This window comes from Poecilia latipinna, unplaced genomic scaffold (genome assembly GCF_001443285.1).
Source record: "Poecilia latipinna isolate Pla-1442-1.1 unplaced genomic scaffold, P_latipinna-1.0 Scaffold94, whole genome shotgun sequence".
Classification (NCBI taxonomy): Eukaryota; Metazoa; Chordata; class Actinopteri; order Cyprinodontiformes; family Poeciliidae; genus Poecilia; species Poecilia latipinna.
This window is the reverse complement of record NW_015112710.1, coordinates 147751-163497: the sequence shown is the minus strand read 5'-3', so window position 1 is coordinate 163497 and position 15747 is coordinate 147751. Positions and strand designations below refer to the sequence as shown.

Sequence of the window (15747 nt, the reverse complement as noted above, 5' to 3'; positions counted from 1 at the left end):
CTTACTTGATTTAAAGGCTAAACTGCCAAAATTGCTCTATGGGACAAACTGATAAAAGCAGCAAATGCTTTTGTAAGCACTCAAAATGTTTTTAATTAAGATATTGGCTGATACTGAAATTTCATCATCTTTAAAGAGGACTGACACTGCTTCCCTCCTCAGTATTTGGCAGACTCCTGAGTAAAGCTTGCATGATGGGTAATGAAGGCAACCACTTATTGTTGTTTTAAGAACTTGGTAATTTTCTGTAGTTCTGTTGGGAAAGGCACTGACGTCTTTATTTGACTTCAAATTAACAGGTAATGCCAAATGTAGCTGCAGATTTGTAGTGATGTAGGAAGTAACTGTAGTCACCTAAACACATCGCTGCTGAACAAAATAATAATAATACAACAGACTCATAGTTGCGGCAGCAGATGAGTTACCAATAAGTAAGTCTAAATGTGACACATTTGAAATGATCTTTGCACAAATTACATAACTTTTACAGCAGCTTAGTATTGAGAGATAGACTTCTGCTATTTTTGGAAATCGCAATGGACCCTAAAACCATATTACGACCTAACCGTAATTATCACATGTGATGTGCTGTAGCTCTACCCCAGCCCAGCATTGCTCTGCAGCGACACTCTGATTTCATAGCAGTTCACTTACTGAACAGGACGGTCTGCCTGTATCACTGAAAGAACCCTGCTCAGGTAATGTGTCGGTCACTGCAGCTTCTAAACTTCCCAGATTCTTATCCAGCAAGGCAATCTTAGGTTACATCAGTCCACAGATGCTTACCTTGGCAATCGTAAGGACCCAAAGAATCTGCTGCCCAGAGCCAAACACTGCAGAATCTTCAAATATATATGTTTTCTCAATTTAAATAGTTTTGGTGTGCAAGGGGAAGCCACAGCACATTATTTAAGCAGATTGTTGTACTGATGTCAGTGAAAATGTATTCAAAGTTACTGAACTTCACTACTCTGTAAGAGATTCTGGTCAATTTGTGTCTGTGCCTTTTCATACTTTGTGTCAAACCTTTGGTCTGCTACAGGACCTTTTGTACCTAAACTGACTTAAAGTTTTGTTCTACCCAGTCTGCAGCAAGCAAATGTATTCATGTGACTTTCATTAAGCAGGAGGTTGGCTATATTAGGTTTGATCGTTGTTGTTTGTATGAAGGGACTGGTCCAAACTGGGGTCGAGACAATGGAAATGGTGATTTGCTTAAAGTTCTTAGAAAATAAAACTTTAAGATTTGTGATTATTTACTTTATTATTTGCTTAGAGATGTTGTATGAGATGTGACTCTAAGATGACTCAGAAGCCATTCTGCTGCTTTAGATTCTGTCTTTAATGCCAGATTTATGAGCCAGTACCCTGACTTTCAACAACATATAATAGGAAAACAAATGGAGTGAGGCTAATTGTGTGTGACCAGAACTCACCAACTATGATGTGGCTACACTTTGAAATTTTGATTTGAGAGGCTCACTGACATGATGCAGACTCCCCAAAAAAAAATTCCTGCATGCTAGTAATTTTCTCAGAATCGGCAAAGAGGGAAGCAAAGAGACAGAAAAGGACCAAGGAATCCAGAGTATAATGTAAAAAAATACAATAAACACCCCTGAGCTTCAACCTGTAAAAAAAAAAAAACATTTACCTGGAGTTACCTGTAAGTGGTGTATATCAACATGAAAACTGGAGTCACTCCCTTCATGAATCACAAATATATGCTGGCACAACCTCTAGCTATGTCTCATATGTCCCTTTCTCTGTGCTTTCACCCTGAGGATGAAGGATTTGGGTTGTGCAACATCCTGGGGATGCACACAATGTTGTATATTCCTTTTTTGTACTTTTTGACCTTACTATGACAATAAAGTGACTAAAACAAAATCCTTGAAAACACTAAAGTCAAGTGGTCCGATCATTTGAATAGCATTACGCATGCTAAGGTTGGATTGTTTTAATTGTTCCTATAGTCCTTGGGTTAGGGGTTTGCATTGGCAACAAAAGGTTTCCCTCATTCATATTCAGTAAAGGGAAGGATTTAAGAGCAAAAATCACATAGAGATAACATTAAAAGGCTCGGTGTGTTATTCACCAGCCTTTTTGCTAAGGCAGACCGAGGACTGAAGGTCAATTTAATGATATCTGGTTCCGGTCTCTCTCTGCTCTGAAATCCTGCTTCATGAATATTATAATGAACTGCATTCACTCAAAGCCTTTGCTGGTCGATAGCTGTTCAATGAACCCCCGCTACACACACGCACACACACACACACAAACATCTGGCTTTTAAGCATCTTTATCTTTTTTTCAGTTTTTTAAGCCTTTGTGACAAAGAAACGTCCCATCAATGGTTGAATAAAAAAAAATACAGCTTCATAGTTTAAATAAAGCAAGAGCAAAGCTAATAAATAATAGAGGGTGTTAAAAGCAGTCTGAACAGAACCCATTGCTTGATGTGAGCTCTCTGGCCTCTATGGGAAATGGAAGCAATTCCAATCACAAGAACCGCAAAGCAAAGATTCACCAAAAAGTGTCTGATTTCCGGTGTCAGATTTACAAAAAGAAAAAAAAAAATAAAGCTTCGACCTTTAGATATCAATTTTGGTTGAATCAAATTTCTATTTATGAGCTAAAATTAAGTGTAAAAATAAAATGACTGCTCAGTATACATTTTAAGCTGTTTACTAGCTTAATGTTATTCATTAGCGCAGCTAACATTAATAAAACTACAGTCTCTTATTGTGATTTTAGTTTCAAACACTCTTTAAGTATTTCCAAATCCAATGTGTTAGACAACAGATAATAGACTGAAAGCTCAAAAGGATAAAACGCAGCTGCTTTTCAGTATTTTGTTTAGCCTTCCTGTTATCTGCTGAAAGTCTCGCTTTCTTGGACTCTCACTGAACTGCAGGTTCGGCATTGAAAATACATTTATTTTAAAACAGGGTTGTGTGTTTCTCTCTTCCCTCGGACCTCACATACTGGAAATGGCTAACTTTGAGTCTACACTTTCAGTAACAGCCTTGGGCAGGGCTGTTGTGTTGTGGTAGAGCTTGGACATAGTGCCTTCACTAACCAGAAGAAGATAGCAGATTGAGTTCCTAATAGATCCATCTGGAAATTGACCAGTTCCAGTCGATAGCTTTTTTCTGTGTGCATCTCCATTGCAAAGTGTGCATTGACTGTTTATTTAAAAAAAAAGCAGCAAAATGCTCTCTCTCAATGTGTTTCGAGCGACTTTGCTATAATTCAAGACCAATATTTCATTTCAGTTGCATTTTTTATGTATATTTGTACATCCCGCTTTCCACTTAACAGCTTGTTTCCATTGTGCAAAGAGAGGAGAAGTAAGAAAAACAACAAGGCGGACAATTTGGAGGTTTAAATCCTGGTTGAGCTTATTAGTCCAGATATCCTCATCCTGATTGTGGAGGGAAAGCCTTGGATTATTGAGACAAGCAGCCTACATGCATGTGTGACAGAGAGAAGGAGGAGCGTCTGGTGCACTGATTCACATAATAAGTCGACTAATGAGAGTTTTCGACAAATGTTGCCCTGTGCTATAAACAAAGAGTTTGGAGAAGGTTGCTGTCAGGAAATAACTTGTCACCCTTCACCCTCTGAGCGTGAAAAGAAGGTTAGGAGTACAGCACCCAGCAGGGAAGCCTTCTTCTGTCAGGAAGCTGTGGCACTGTGACCTTTTGCCCTCTATGCTATCCCTTTTGTGTTTTCAGTTGTTTCTCTACGGCCATTTGTCCTCATCCTCCCAGGACAATGACATTCCTTTCATCGACGCCCTACTGAGGTTTTTTTTTACAACCAGAAAGTGCTTTGGCTTTTTCTCAGTTAATGGGTTTTATTGCAAATAGTTTGATGTTTTTTTTTTTTTTTTAATAGTGGCAAGTCTTGCACTTGTTTGGATATTATCACTGAATATGATAATCGTAGCATCATTAAATGTCAGCGGTTTTTTTTTAATCCTCAGCTCCATGAGCAATTTTTCCGCTCTCCATTCAGCCTTCCTGTTATCCACTGGAGTCTAAGAACAGGAAGGCTGTGTATTTCTTAGGCTTGTTTATGTGCAGCCTAAGAAAAACACTGACATGTCTCAGCGTGTTTCTTTTTAACTAGCTTCTTACCTCTTTCCCTGACTTAATTTTAACCACCTTACTGTGACTGAAAGTAGATATTTTCAAGTCAGCTTTTCGTAATAACAGCATTCACTCTAAAGATTGTTGTCAGCATGACGCAGTATGGCTTATTATTAAATTTCCCAAATGCACCAATCCTGAAATCCTCAAATAATGTTTTTGTTTCTGTCTTTACCTGTCTTTTGCCATGATTAAACTGAAAGAAAACACTCAGTATTCCTCCTGTAAGACTGCAAGTATGACCAAAACGGCAAAACCGTCCACCACTTATGCTTTCCTTTCCCATGTTTAGTGGAGGTGTTGGGTCCTGAGAGCTCCCAGGCGTGAAGAGAACTGAGTCACACATCCTTCTAGAGCCCTCACAGATATATAAGCAGAGTCAATAAGCGACACAGCCGGCTTCCGCTCGCAGACTAGCACCTCACTTCAAACACTAACCTGATGTATTTCCTCATGGAAAGAACAGCCTGCAACCTCACAGAGACAATTCTTGCACAGCTTGGTTTATGTCACTGCAACGTCTTTTGGCCTAATGTGCCATTTTCAAAATGTGGATAAATCCTCTTTTACTTGATCTTAGGGATGTGCCGACATTGTGTTCTTGTTAGGATAGATCACAGCGGTCTTTGATCAGGAGCTTAGAAAGACCTGCTTCACAACACTTCCTCCTCTAAATCCGCCTCTCAGTTCTCCACATTAGGCTCAGGGGTAAAGCCAATCACTTACTAATACAGTATCAGATTGTGTAGTAGACACTGGCTGTGCACACTTACTGTTCCGGTAAAGTGCTCTCATAAGACTAAAGTGTTAGTGTGCACATGTGTTCACTAATTCGTCTATCGGTGCTTGTAACATTTACACCATCAGCTCTGCCAATTCACTCTCATTAGAGTTCCCCAATTTCTGTTTAATAGGGAAATGAAGGAAACAGCTCTGCTCCCTGCTCTTTTTCACTCTCTTTATCTTAAGATGGGGTACAGCTTTTTACCAGCTGTGAAACACAAATAACTTCTCACAAAGAACATAATTGATGCCATTACATTTTTTTTCCAACAGGCTTTGTGGGAAGTGATTGGGGCAAGCTGCTCTTACGTTCAAGCCTTTTATGGTTTGCTTTTGTGTTTTGAGGATAAGCATGTTTTGTTTGATTTCTTTTTCAGCCTCACAGATCAGAGAGGACTTACAGCCCGTTTTATGATGCCTGAAGTGAGCATTATTTTTCTCTCTGGACCCCTTAGAGTTGCAGTCAAAGAGAAGCAGAAATCACCTGCTGCTGTTCATGGTGTGTTTGTAAAGGCGCAGGTACTCTACTCAACTGCAGCACACTTTATTAGTGTCGGCTGTAGCTGTGCGCAGTATTTTATGAAACTTTGTGCTGTGCGATCATTGTTTTCGCAGCTTGTTATATTAGAACGATACCTCTCTAGAGTGCAACTAAAAAAATCTCTTGACTGCAACTTTCTTCTTCTTTCTTGGTTGCACTAGTGCTCACATTTTATGGCTTTTGACGTGGAAACTATCAATTAGATGAAGTGAACATCTGACTGAATTTTTTTTTAATACTTTGCTGTTACCTCTCCTGAGGTACCACATCTATCGGTTTACTCGGGATCTGCTAAACTACCCTACCCCCACTGAGCACCTGAGGCTTATTTCTCCTCATTACTTCTGTGCAATGGTGTTTTTTTTTTCACTGGCGACCCCTACTGCTTGGAAAGAGAACTGCAGGGAATGAGACAAAAACACAAAATGAGCATAAGGAGCATCTAATATTCCTGTGAAAAATGACAAAATGGCATGCGGATAAAAATGCAACATGCAGTTTTATGTACATGTTCTGACTTGTTAAAAGGTGTTCTGTCTCTATGTGGAAAATATTTCAGTCCATTTAAATTATTCTCACCACTGTTAGCCTACATTGCTGTCAGGGTTGAGGAATAATGTCACTTTGAAACTATTAAATGTCTACTGAATCCTGTGATAGCTTAGATTTGATCATTTGTAAGCAGTTGCAAATATTCCTTTTGAAACATGAAGCCACCAAACGAAGCCACCCAGCCCCACAAAACCGCTAAATCTGTCAGTTGCACTAACGCACACAAGCGTGCACACAAATTTATTCTGCAATCTGCTTCTACTCCTGCCAGCTCCCAGTGTGCTTCTGCATAACACTGCAGACCTGGGCTGAGTGTGCACAGAACGTAAGAGCTGTGCAGATTTATTGGGCCGATAAATTGCCGGAGTGATCAGTTCTTGGAAGAGTCTGAGCTCCATGTGCTCGGTTGCCGTTCTAAACAAATTTGCTTTATCGCCTGAGATACACTCAGCTGTTTCTCTCCTCCGGACCACCTTCCATCTAAACAAATGCCCTTGCAAGCTCAAAATGCACATGTGGAGCACATGCGCTCTAATTGACTCGCGTACAGTTTATTGCATTCACAGGCATGCTCTTCTGTCTTGTGCTTGTTCATAAAACATGATTTAGTAAACAGAGACGGGCAGATTATTTCCCTCTTTAACACGTCCTGCTCTGACTCCGCCCGGTGCACACCAGCACTCGGCTGCGGCAAAACACTCACTGGGAATTTGTGAGAGAACAGCTGGCCGTAAAGTCACTCGCACACGACCTCACATCACAACCCCATAACTCGCATGCGCGAGTACAGTAGTTTTGAGTCCAGGCAGAGCTGAAACAGCCTCCGTTGTCAGGGTGTAATTGAATGCATACGGTCTCGGGAGGTGCGAGAGTTCACTTTGTTCAGGCTGAAAGTGCAGCCAGGTTCACCCTTGAAACGCTGTAAATCACCTAAAAAAGTGAGATCAGCATGCTGGCCTTCACGGGGCATTTTTGCCTCGCAGGGCTCTGTCTGCTTGTGTGTGTTTGAAATCTTAAGTATGCCTTGGCTGAGATCAAGCTTCCATTGTTTTGTAGCCAACTCTGCTATAGTAAAAGCTAATTTCTAGAACTCCATTGGTTCCTCTATTCCCTCCCTCCTCTCCATCGTCCATGATCAGTACCAAACCAGTTGCCTTCACAGTTGCCGTGCCCTGACTTCCCAGCAGCAGCTGGAGTCTCAGGCACTGTAGGGACATTGTGTGGTGAAAGGGATCATTGTTTTAGGAGCGGTTTGGGTTTAGATTGTTGTGTAGTCTGACTGCCGGCTATGCGTTGTGTGAACCAATGCACATGTGGGGGCGTTGCACTTTTTTTATATATAAAATGGTACACAGAGTTCCTAATGGAATGTGCAGCCCCACTTTAACCTTCAGTCTATCCTTTATACCTTTTCTTTTACGTTCTACATCTCCCTCCGTCACTAAGTGCAACCCTGGGTGCAGAAGAGGAACAGAGTAAGTACGAGGGAAAGTAACGGAAGAGGGTGGAGAGAGGCGAGGCACATAGTTGTGGCTGGCTAATTGAAAGCCAGCAGTTCGGTCAGTAAAGTCCCCGTGTTTGGGAGTGGTCAGGAATTTTCAAGTCATTCCTTTTGTTTGTGTAGAAATGCAATAGTTTGACAGCTGACGTTGATGCTAATCTAACTTATTTCTGGCAGTGAAATAAGTGCCAGAAATATTTTGTGCAGTCAAATAGCTTTTTTTTTTTTTAGAGTTGTTTGAAAAATTGGTTTAAAATTTGTATGACTATTGAAGTACCTTTCACTATGTGCCTGTCTGTTCACATTTTTGTAATTTGACCAGAAAATCTGCTGCAGTGTGACCCCTGTTAGTAACATGACTGTGTAGTGGCTGGAGAATAAGTTATTTTCTTTATTCTCCAGCATGGTAAGAGGAAACATTTTGCTTGGTTGGACTTCATACAACAACTACTTACTGCAGTAGTGTCTATAAATAATATACCTCACATACTCTGAGGGCCAGAGGTGTAACAATATATGCAGCTGAGGAGATGAGATGATCTTAGAGTTACCAAATAACCTATCATGCATAATTTTTGGTCTGTCAGAGGAAGCTGGAGTATCCAGAAGGAACCCGTTCAAGGAGAGAACGCACCAACTACATGCAGAAAGTTCCTGGTCACGTTTGGATCAGAGGGTTTGATCTCGTGAGGCAGAAGTGCCTACAAATTTGAACCCTCCTTTTGTGTTGCTATTTTCTCACCCAAAGTATTTTTGCATTTGTTTAAATATAAGGTGGTCCTATGCAAAAAAAAAAATAAAAAAAAAATAAATGAATGATTCTTTCTAATGTATTTGTATACTGTAAATCTCAATCTTTATTTTTCTCTCTCAATTTTCCATTTTTTAAGACAGTAAAACTGAATATATGGGCTGACTTTTCAGGCATGCAGTAAAATATAAATTTCACTCTCCTGAAAATGTCTGAAGTGCACTTTCCATTTCTATACACAAATTATTGCGTTTTGTACCTCCTCCTGCTCCTTTTCTCATTCTCTTTGAGTTAACGTGTTTTTACGAATCATTTGCGTGTCAAATCTCAGCTGGAGGGCTGATATCATGGTGCGTCCGCAGGCGTCTGACCTGCTTACCGATAGCAGTCAGAGGTCAAGGGTTGCTGATCTGAACAGGAAAGCCTATCCATGCAGAACAACACAATGTAAACAAACCATTAAACACCATCTGCAGTGGCGTCAATTGCCCCGAAGGGTGTTGTTTGTGTGGCTGTTTGTGTCGTCGTAGTATCTCTGATTTCCTCCCCCAGTGACATGCGAGGATCAGCCGAGCCAAACAGGGACAGAGAGGCGGCAGAGGCATGACCATCTGGTATCTACTGTTGCATTAAATTTCCCGCTAGATGGTTATATTTTTAAAAGAGAAGGTTGATATCTGCTTTTTTGACCCTAAAATCCCAAAGAGCACCACTGCGTGAGCTCGTGTATTTAAGATTCAGAAAATCTAATTATTTTTGGCTTTTCTGGATTTCCATTTTTTCCTCCACACATACCGTTTTGATTTCCCCACCTTTCCTTCCTCTCTCTTTCTAAACCCAGAACTCTCTTTCTATCTTCCTAGTCTCTCCCTCCACTCTGCTCCCCATCCTCTTATCTCCCGCTTGTTTTCTCTGACATCACATCCCCTTAATGTCACTGCCTGATATCCCACCCTCCGATCTTTCTGCTGTCTTCTCTGCTAACATTGCAGGCAGTCAGCCTCTATTTGGCCACGTCCGCTGGTCTAACACCTGCCACTCCGATCTCATACTGGGAAAGTGTGTGTGCGAGTGCCAGTGTTCACCTAGGCCTGTGAGCATGTAAAAGGTCACATTTGCTGCTTGCTTCAATGTGTCAGTTTGTTTTAGCATCTTAACCCTACAAACAGGGGGGATGTGTGGATTATAGGCAGATTTAGGCTGCTACGTCTCTATTCTGAGATGCCCAGAAGGAGAAGCCTGTTAATTTAGCTGCTAAAAATACAAACCGTCTTCCCAGCAGGTCACTCTAAGGCCCGCTGTGCACGATGGGACTCTGATGACAGCTTCTTTACAAGGCGTGTATGCACATACACATGTGGGCATTCTTCATTAGTCCCTTGTCAGGCCTAGTTTCAGTGATGCATTTAGTTTAGTTTAAGGTACGAGAGCCGAGCAAAGACATTTGAACATTTCACGGTTTTCCATGCTCTCTATGTCTGATCTAGCTGGGGTTTTTTTCGTTTTTTTTTTTTTTTTTTACATGAATTACAGGAAGGGATATCCCGATCGTGATTATTGATCCCCAGTTATGATCCAAGTCATTTATGTACAGGCATTTACTCATATTGAGTTAATGTACAATACTGCATTAACAAAAATCAATGACATGTAGCTTGAAGACTGGAAAGTTATATTGTACTATTAAATAAAACATTACATTGCATTGGTATTACAAGGCCTATAAAAATACTGTGATTATGTCCTCCTTAACTCAATCACCAGTGGAACTCCAAATGCTGCAGAATCCCTCCGTTTTGTTTGTAAACATATATTTTAAATACAGTTACAGTTTTTAATAAACTTATTTCTTGCTCCTATTGATGATGTTTTGCTGCTGAGCAGTTTGAAGTGGGCTAAAGCTAGGCTATCAGCAATGTTAGCATCATTTCGTTTGAAGCCGTCCAGATGTTTCACGTGCCTCAGGATGCTGGATGCTTGAAACTCAAAGGTAGATTTGGGACGCTGTTAATTTCTGATTAAATTAGTTGTGACCACTTTGGGAAACTCATAGAGGCATGAAACTTTATTCCCAGACAGTAAGCTAACACTTCAATACGAAAACTTAAAAAGAGACAGGAACTTCCCAGTAAAGTAACAAACCCAATCAGGACACAGCTGAAACCTGTAAATTTCACACCATTTATCACAAACTATTCAGAACAGAGGAGGGAGGGCGGGAGCAACACAAATGCACAAAAGAAATGACGAGATTTGATGTTTCACAAAATCTTTAATGTTATCACATGTTGACCCGTTTAACACATTTTTCAGAACAGCAGCTTATAGCAAGATAAGAAACAGTGTGGCTATGCCAAACAATGTTGCACTTTTTGCTTTAGATGCAATTAACCAAAATAAACAAGCGTACCAAGAGCAGAGACAGATGGGGTTTTTTTCTTTGTTTTTGTTTTCAGTTTCAATAAAGTTTACTTTTGACTTGGTTACATTCCAATTTAGTGCCTCAATTTTAAAAAGAACAAATATTCATCAATACACTGGATGAATGAAAAGAAAGATTCATCATCACTTGTTTGGTGGGCTTTTGATCATTTTAACCATATTAACCCCGGCTCAGCATCTCAGTAGTTAATGCCAACTCATGCTTACTGTTAATTTTTACAGTGAAAATCAATAAATCAGAATATACACTCAGATGAGGCCTGTTTGTCGGATTAAAAATACCTTTTGAAAATAACATTTAAGCTGGTATAAAACAGACTTTTCATTAAGCCCACATTTTCATTACTTTTGTTTAACACCCTTACAGTCATGCTAATTTTCTTAATTATACTATGCATATGAAGTGTGGAGGCAAACTTTTTAGTTTTCACAATAAAACTTTTGTCTGTTCCTTAAATATAATATCCTATTAGTGTTGCTGTTATGCATATATTGCAGTATTTCAAAACACTTAATTCATTTGGGCTGGTTTAGCTGGCAAACGTCAAGATTTGACTCACATGGGATTTACAGCTGCTACTAAAGCGTTCCCCACTACACAGAAACATTTTAGTCACATCTCAAGGAGCACTCGACCCCCACACCCAGAAAACTAACTCCCCTTCCACATTTTCATAAAACATCATTTTTGTATAGAGAGACATCCAAGCACCCAAATTTGGGCCCTAATAATGAGCAGTCTCCATGATTCTCCTGCTGGGTCTCGGCTCAGGGCAAGATGGATGGAGATGAGAAAAGCTAACTGAGGACGGTGAAGAGGAACAGATTTGAGTCGAGGCTGTAGGAAACGGGCAGCGAACATTTAATATTTAACTGAAATGAATTAAAAAATTCATATGAATTAGTCAGAGGGAGAAGGGGATGATAAATGGGAAATGTGGGTGAGGAGGAGGAGGATAGGAAGCGTGTGTGATTTTACACCAGAGAAGATTTATTAGCATGTAGAGTGTGCACTTGTTAACGCGTCACTGGAGAGGACACACACACATGCTCCGTCGGTCAAAAGCCACTTCAGTATTCAGTAGTTCTCAGAGTGAAATAAAATCAGGTTTTCGTTTTAAAAAAGAACAAAAAAAAAAACCACATTGATAAAAATTATTCAAGGGCATAAAATAATTTCTTCTGCTCTGCCTTTGTTTGATCTCCGGCCCTCCTCTCTCGACTTTCTTCTTTGCTTCTCGCTGACTTCATGCGTCTCCCTGTCTTAAGCTTAAGTTCAAGTTCATGTGTCCATATTGCTGCTGACAGAGAGAACTGGGGGGCTTATGGGGCCGTTCAAATCCCGTCACCAGAGTCAAATCAAATCATTTGAAGATTTATATGCTGCTGACTGGGTTTGTATGTAAAATTCACGTTATTCAGTGTGCACGAATGAATTTCAAGTGTTTATTCCTGGTCAGTGCTATTTATGGTGGCTTATAGTTCATGGAAACCTACAGTTCAGGTTCAGGAATTCAGAATAGTACTGACAATCAATAAATGTACTTTAATCAAGTAAATGTTTCAGCATGACCAACACAATTATGGGAAAGACTGTCGATTTGATAGTTTTCCAGCAGAAGTTCGTAAACATTCTCCTCAAGGAGAGAGAGCTACAACAGGTCATTGATGAAGAAGCTGCTGTCTACTTAAGGGTTGAAGGAGAAAGTTGAGTGTAAGGAAAAAAAACTTGCCATATTTCTAAATAAGTTCTCTTATTCTCACAATGTTTTCCCCCTTTCCACCTCCCCGGTTGTCTTTGCAGGACAGCGACATTCAGAAGAAGATTGACCATGAGATCCGGATGCGAGATGGAGCCTGCAAGTTGCTGGCTGCTTGCTCACAGCGAGACCAGGCATTGGAGGCTGCAAAGAGCCTGCAGACGTGCAGCACCCGCATCATGGCCTACATGTCGGAGCTGCAGAGGATGAAGGAAGCTCAGGTCATGCAGAATGTCCCACGCAGGTCCTCGGATGCCAGCCCAATGGACGATAGACTTCCCTGTAAAGGAAAAGTGGCAATCTCAGGCATGTAAAAAAATAAAAAAATAAAAAAATGAAAGTAAAATTTTATTTGATTTTGCACCTCCACAGTAGTGGAAAAAGTGAACGTTGATAAAATGGTAAATTAGCAGCATCTGCGTTTTTTGTAGCTTGTGTACATCTGCTCTGCAGCTGTAGAGCAAACTGCAAATCTATTGTCTGTTGAAGCTCTGACAGTGACTGAAAACTGCATAGACACGTGGACAGAAACACACACACGCATGCACGCACACACACACACACACACACACACACACACACACACTTATCAGCTGGACAGGAGAGGTGATTAACATTTTTGTGGTCTAATCCGCTGTCTGTTGCTATGCCAGATCTTCGGATCCCTCTTATGTGGAAAGACACGGAGTACTTCAAGAACAAAGGAGGTGAGGAGTCACCTTCTGTGTGTGTGTGTGTGTGTGTGTGTGTGTTTGGAGGAATTTTTGTCAGTTGGCCTGTGAAAGATTTACGTCTGTAGGATTTATTAAAGATGCATGTTGGAGAGGAGTTATCGGTTGCTGGATTTTGTATGCTGTTTCTTGTGACTCGAGAACAATTCAAACTTTTTTTCCCCCTCCCTCTCTGGAGAAACCTTGGATGCCAACTTAAGATTTAACCCAGGATTTTCACCAAGGAGTACAGACAGACCATGAAGACTGGAATTTTCTTTCTTTCTTTTTTTTTTTTTGTCTGTGTTAGTTCCTGGAGTTGATCTTTTACAATCTTTTGCAGCTTTCGCAAAGATCTCAGTGAGCCAACAGTTCAGACATGCTGGCTTTGACTTTTGGCTCTGAGAAGTCTGGACGTGCACCGACTGAACAGAGTCTGTATTAGCACGGCTGACAATGCTGCGGTGGAAGGAAGCTGTTGTGGATCAGTTGCATTTTTGTTTCATTTAAAATTCACTGACACACATAAAATCTAATGACTGTTATGCTTAAATTGCCTATTTTCCATCTCACCAACTGGATAAAGCTAATTTGGGTTAACTCCTGTGCAGTCATTATAATATTTTTTAGTGCTCAGTTATTCCCCTGACAGCTTATATGGAATTAATGTGAATGACCTTCGCATGCAAATGAAACGAGTTAAGGAAAGAGTGTTCTCAGCATATTACATTTTTATTCATAGGAGCTTAACTGGTAAAAATCTGAAAATGGCGGATCCTATTGCATTCACGCCCATTCACTCTGATCCCCCAAACTAAAACGACGTGAAACCAATTGTCCGCAGAAAACCTATTTGAGGCTGCAAAAGACTTGAGTCTCTCCAGCAGGGCAGCAACCCAATACAGCCAATTTCAAAATCGATCGTCCATTCTGATCAAGCTTCAATTTTTTATTTATTTTTTTATTTTTTTATTATTATTTTGCAAAAACGTATGGGGAAAGACATCAGCTCCTGGATATTGCGAAGGTTTCATGAAGCAATACTTTTGGATTTTTATGAGCACAACATTCTGAAAGTGATTGTCGTTTTCTTTCTACTTTGCAATCATGCACTACTTTGTGTTGGTCCTTCACACAAAAAAAAAAAAAAATCGGAAGAAAATACAATGAAGTTTGTGGAGAGAAAGTAAGAAAACATGAAAAGGTTGAAGGCGTCTCAATATGACACTATAGACGTCTAGAGTGGCTGTTAGCCGCAGTGACAGTAAAAGTGTGCTGCTTTACGTTCAACAATGTGCCTGTTAGTGGTCCGGTTTACCTATTGGCAGGCACGATTGCTGAACTGAGACTAACAACAGAGGAGTTTGTTAGACCTCCAGCAGCGTCGAGTTCTCTGTCACGCTTCGCCTGTTCAGGTTAAGTGCCCCGTCTACAGCAAAACGTCCAGCATCAACGCTTTCCTCCGATTCTTTCTCTCGCGAAAACGTGAAGGGAGAGGTTGAAGCTGGAGTGAGTCGAGTGAAAAGATGCAAATGAGTTGAAGCTTTGTGAACGTGCGAAGATGGTTTCTCACATTTCTCCCTCTCCTCTGCCCCGTCGCGCAGAGCTCCATCGATGTGCCGTGTTCTGCCTGCTGCAGCTCGGAGGAGAGATATTCGACACGGACATGGTGATAGTGGACCGGACGCTCACAGATATCTGCTTTGACAACACCATCGTCTTGTAAGCTATCTGTCCGTTCTGTGTTTACGACACTCTATCAGTGTATCAGTCCGTGGCTCGAGCGTTCAGCATGTACAAATTTTTGCAAAATGTAGAATTCAAGAAACGCAGTATTTTGGAAAGAACAGGCAGCACTTAAAACAGACATTCATCTTGAAAGACTTGCAGCTGCGATTGAAGCAAAAAATATGTAGGAGTATTTTGTTGCAAAATATTTGCAATATTTGTGCAAAAACACAATATTTTGTCACAAGTATATGTAGGGCAAATATATTGCCCTATATATATATATATATATATATATATATATATATATATATATATATATATATATATATATATATATATATATATATATATATATATATATATAGCAGTCTTGTGTTGGTCTGATACACAAAACTACTTTAGATTGGGTAATGCTGTGGTTAAATTGTCACAAAATGCGAATAAATTTAAGGGACATGAAGCATTCAGAAACACACTGTACACTGCACTTGCATTGCTAGAAACTGTGTTCATTTTCACACAGTACACGTGACAGACTATACGGTTGTGTCCTTGTGCAGCAGTGAGGCCAGCCCTGGCTTTGAGCTCCGAGTTGAGCTGTATAGCTGCTGCTCAGAGGACGACTACTCTGCAGGAAGCACTCCCAGAAAACTGGCCAGCAAGTTGAGCTCCTCTCTGGGCCGATCAGCGGGAAAGAAGCTCAGAGCGGCGATGGAGCCCGGAGCTTGCAGTCCCGTTAGTAACGGAGGGGCGGCCCCTCTCCTGCTGCCGGTTCCCTCTGTGCCGTGAGTTCGGGTTTCGCTTCTTGCATGTTTTTCT

At 40.6% G+C, this 15747-nt stretch overlaps 1 protein-coding gene across 3 annotated transcripts in view; it reads left to right on the top strand.

Annotated features, from left to right (window-relative positions):
* rtkna (rhotekin a) overlaps nucleotides 1-15747 on the top strand; it is a 69816-nt gene that overhangs the window by 46070 nt on the left and 7999 nt on the right. For all 3 annotated transcript variants that reach the window (XM_015024781.1, XM_015024789.1, XM_015024796.1), the window contains exons 2-5: nucleotides 12532-12793; nucleotides 13141-13194; nucleotides 14802-14919; nucleotides 15489-15713. In XM_015024781.1, coding sequence (XP_014880267.1) covers nucleotides 12532-12793; nucleotides 13141-13194; nucleotides 14802-14919; nucleotides 15489-15713 — 659 coding nt within the window. The remainder of the gene's footprint in view (nucleotides 1-12531; nucleotides 12794-13140; nucleotides 13195-14801; nucleotides 14920-15488; nucleotides 15714-15747) is intronic.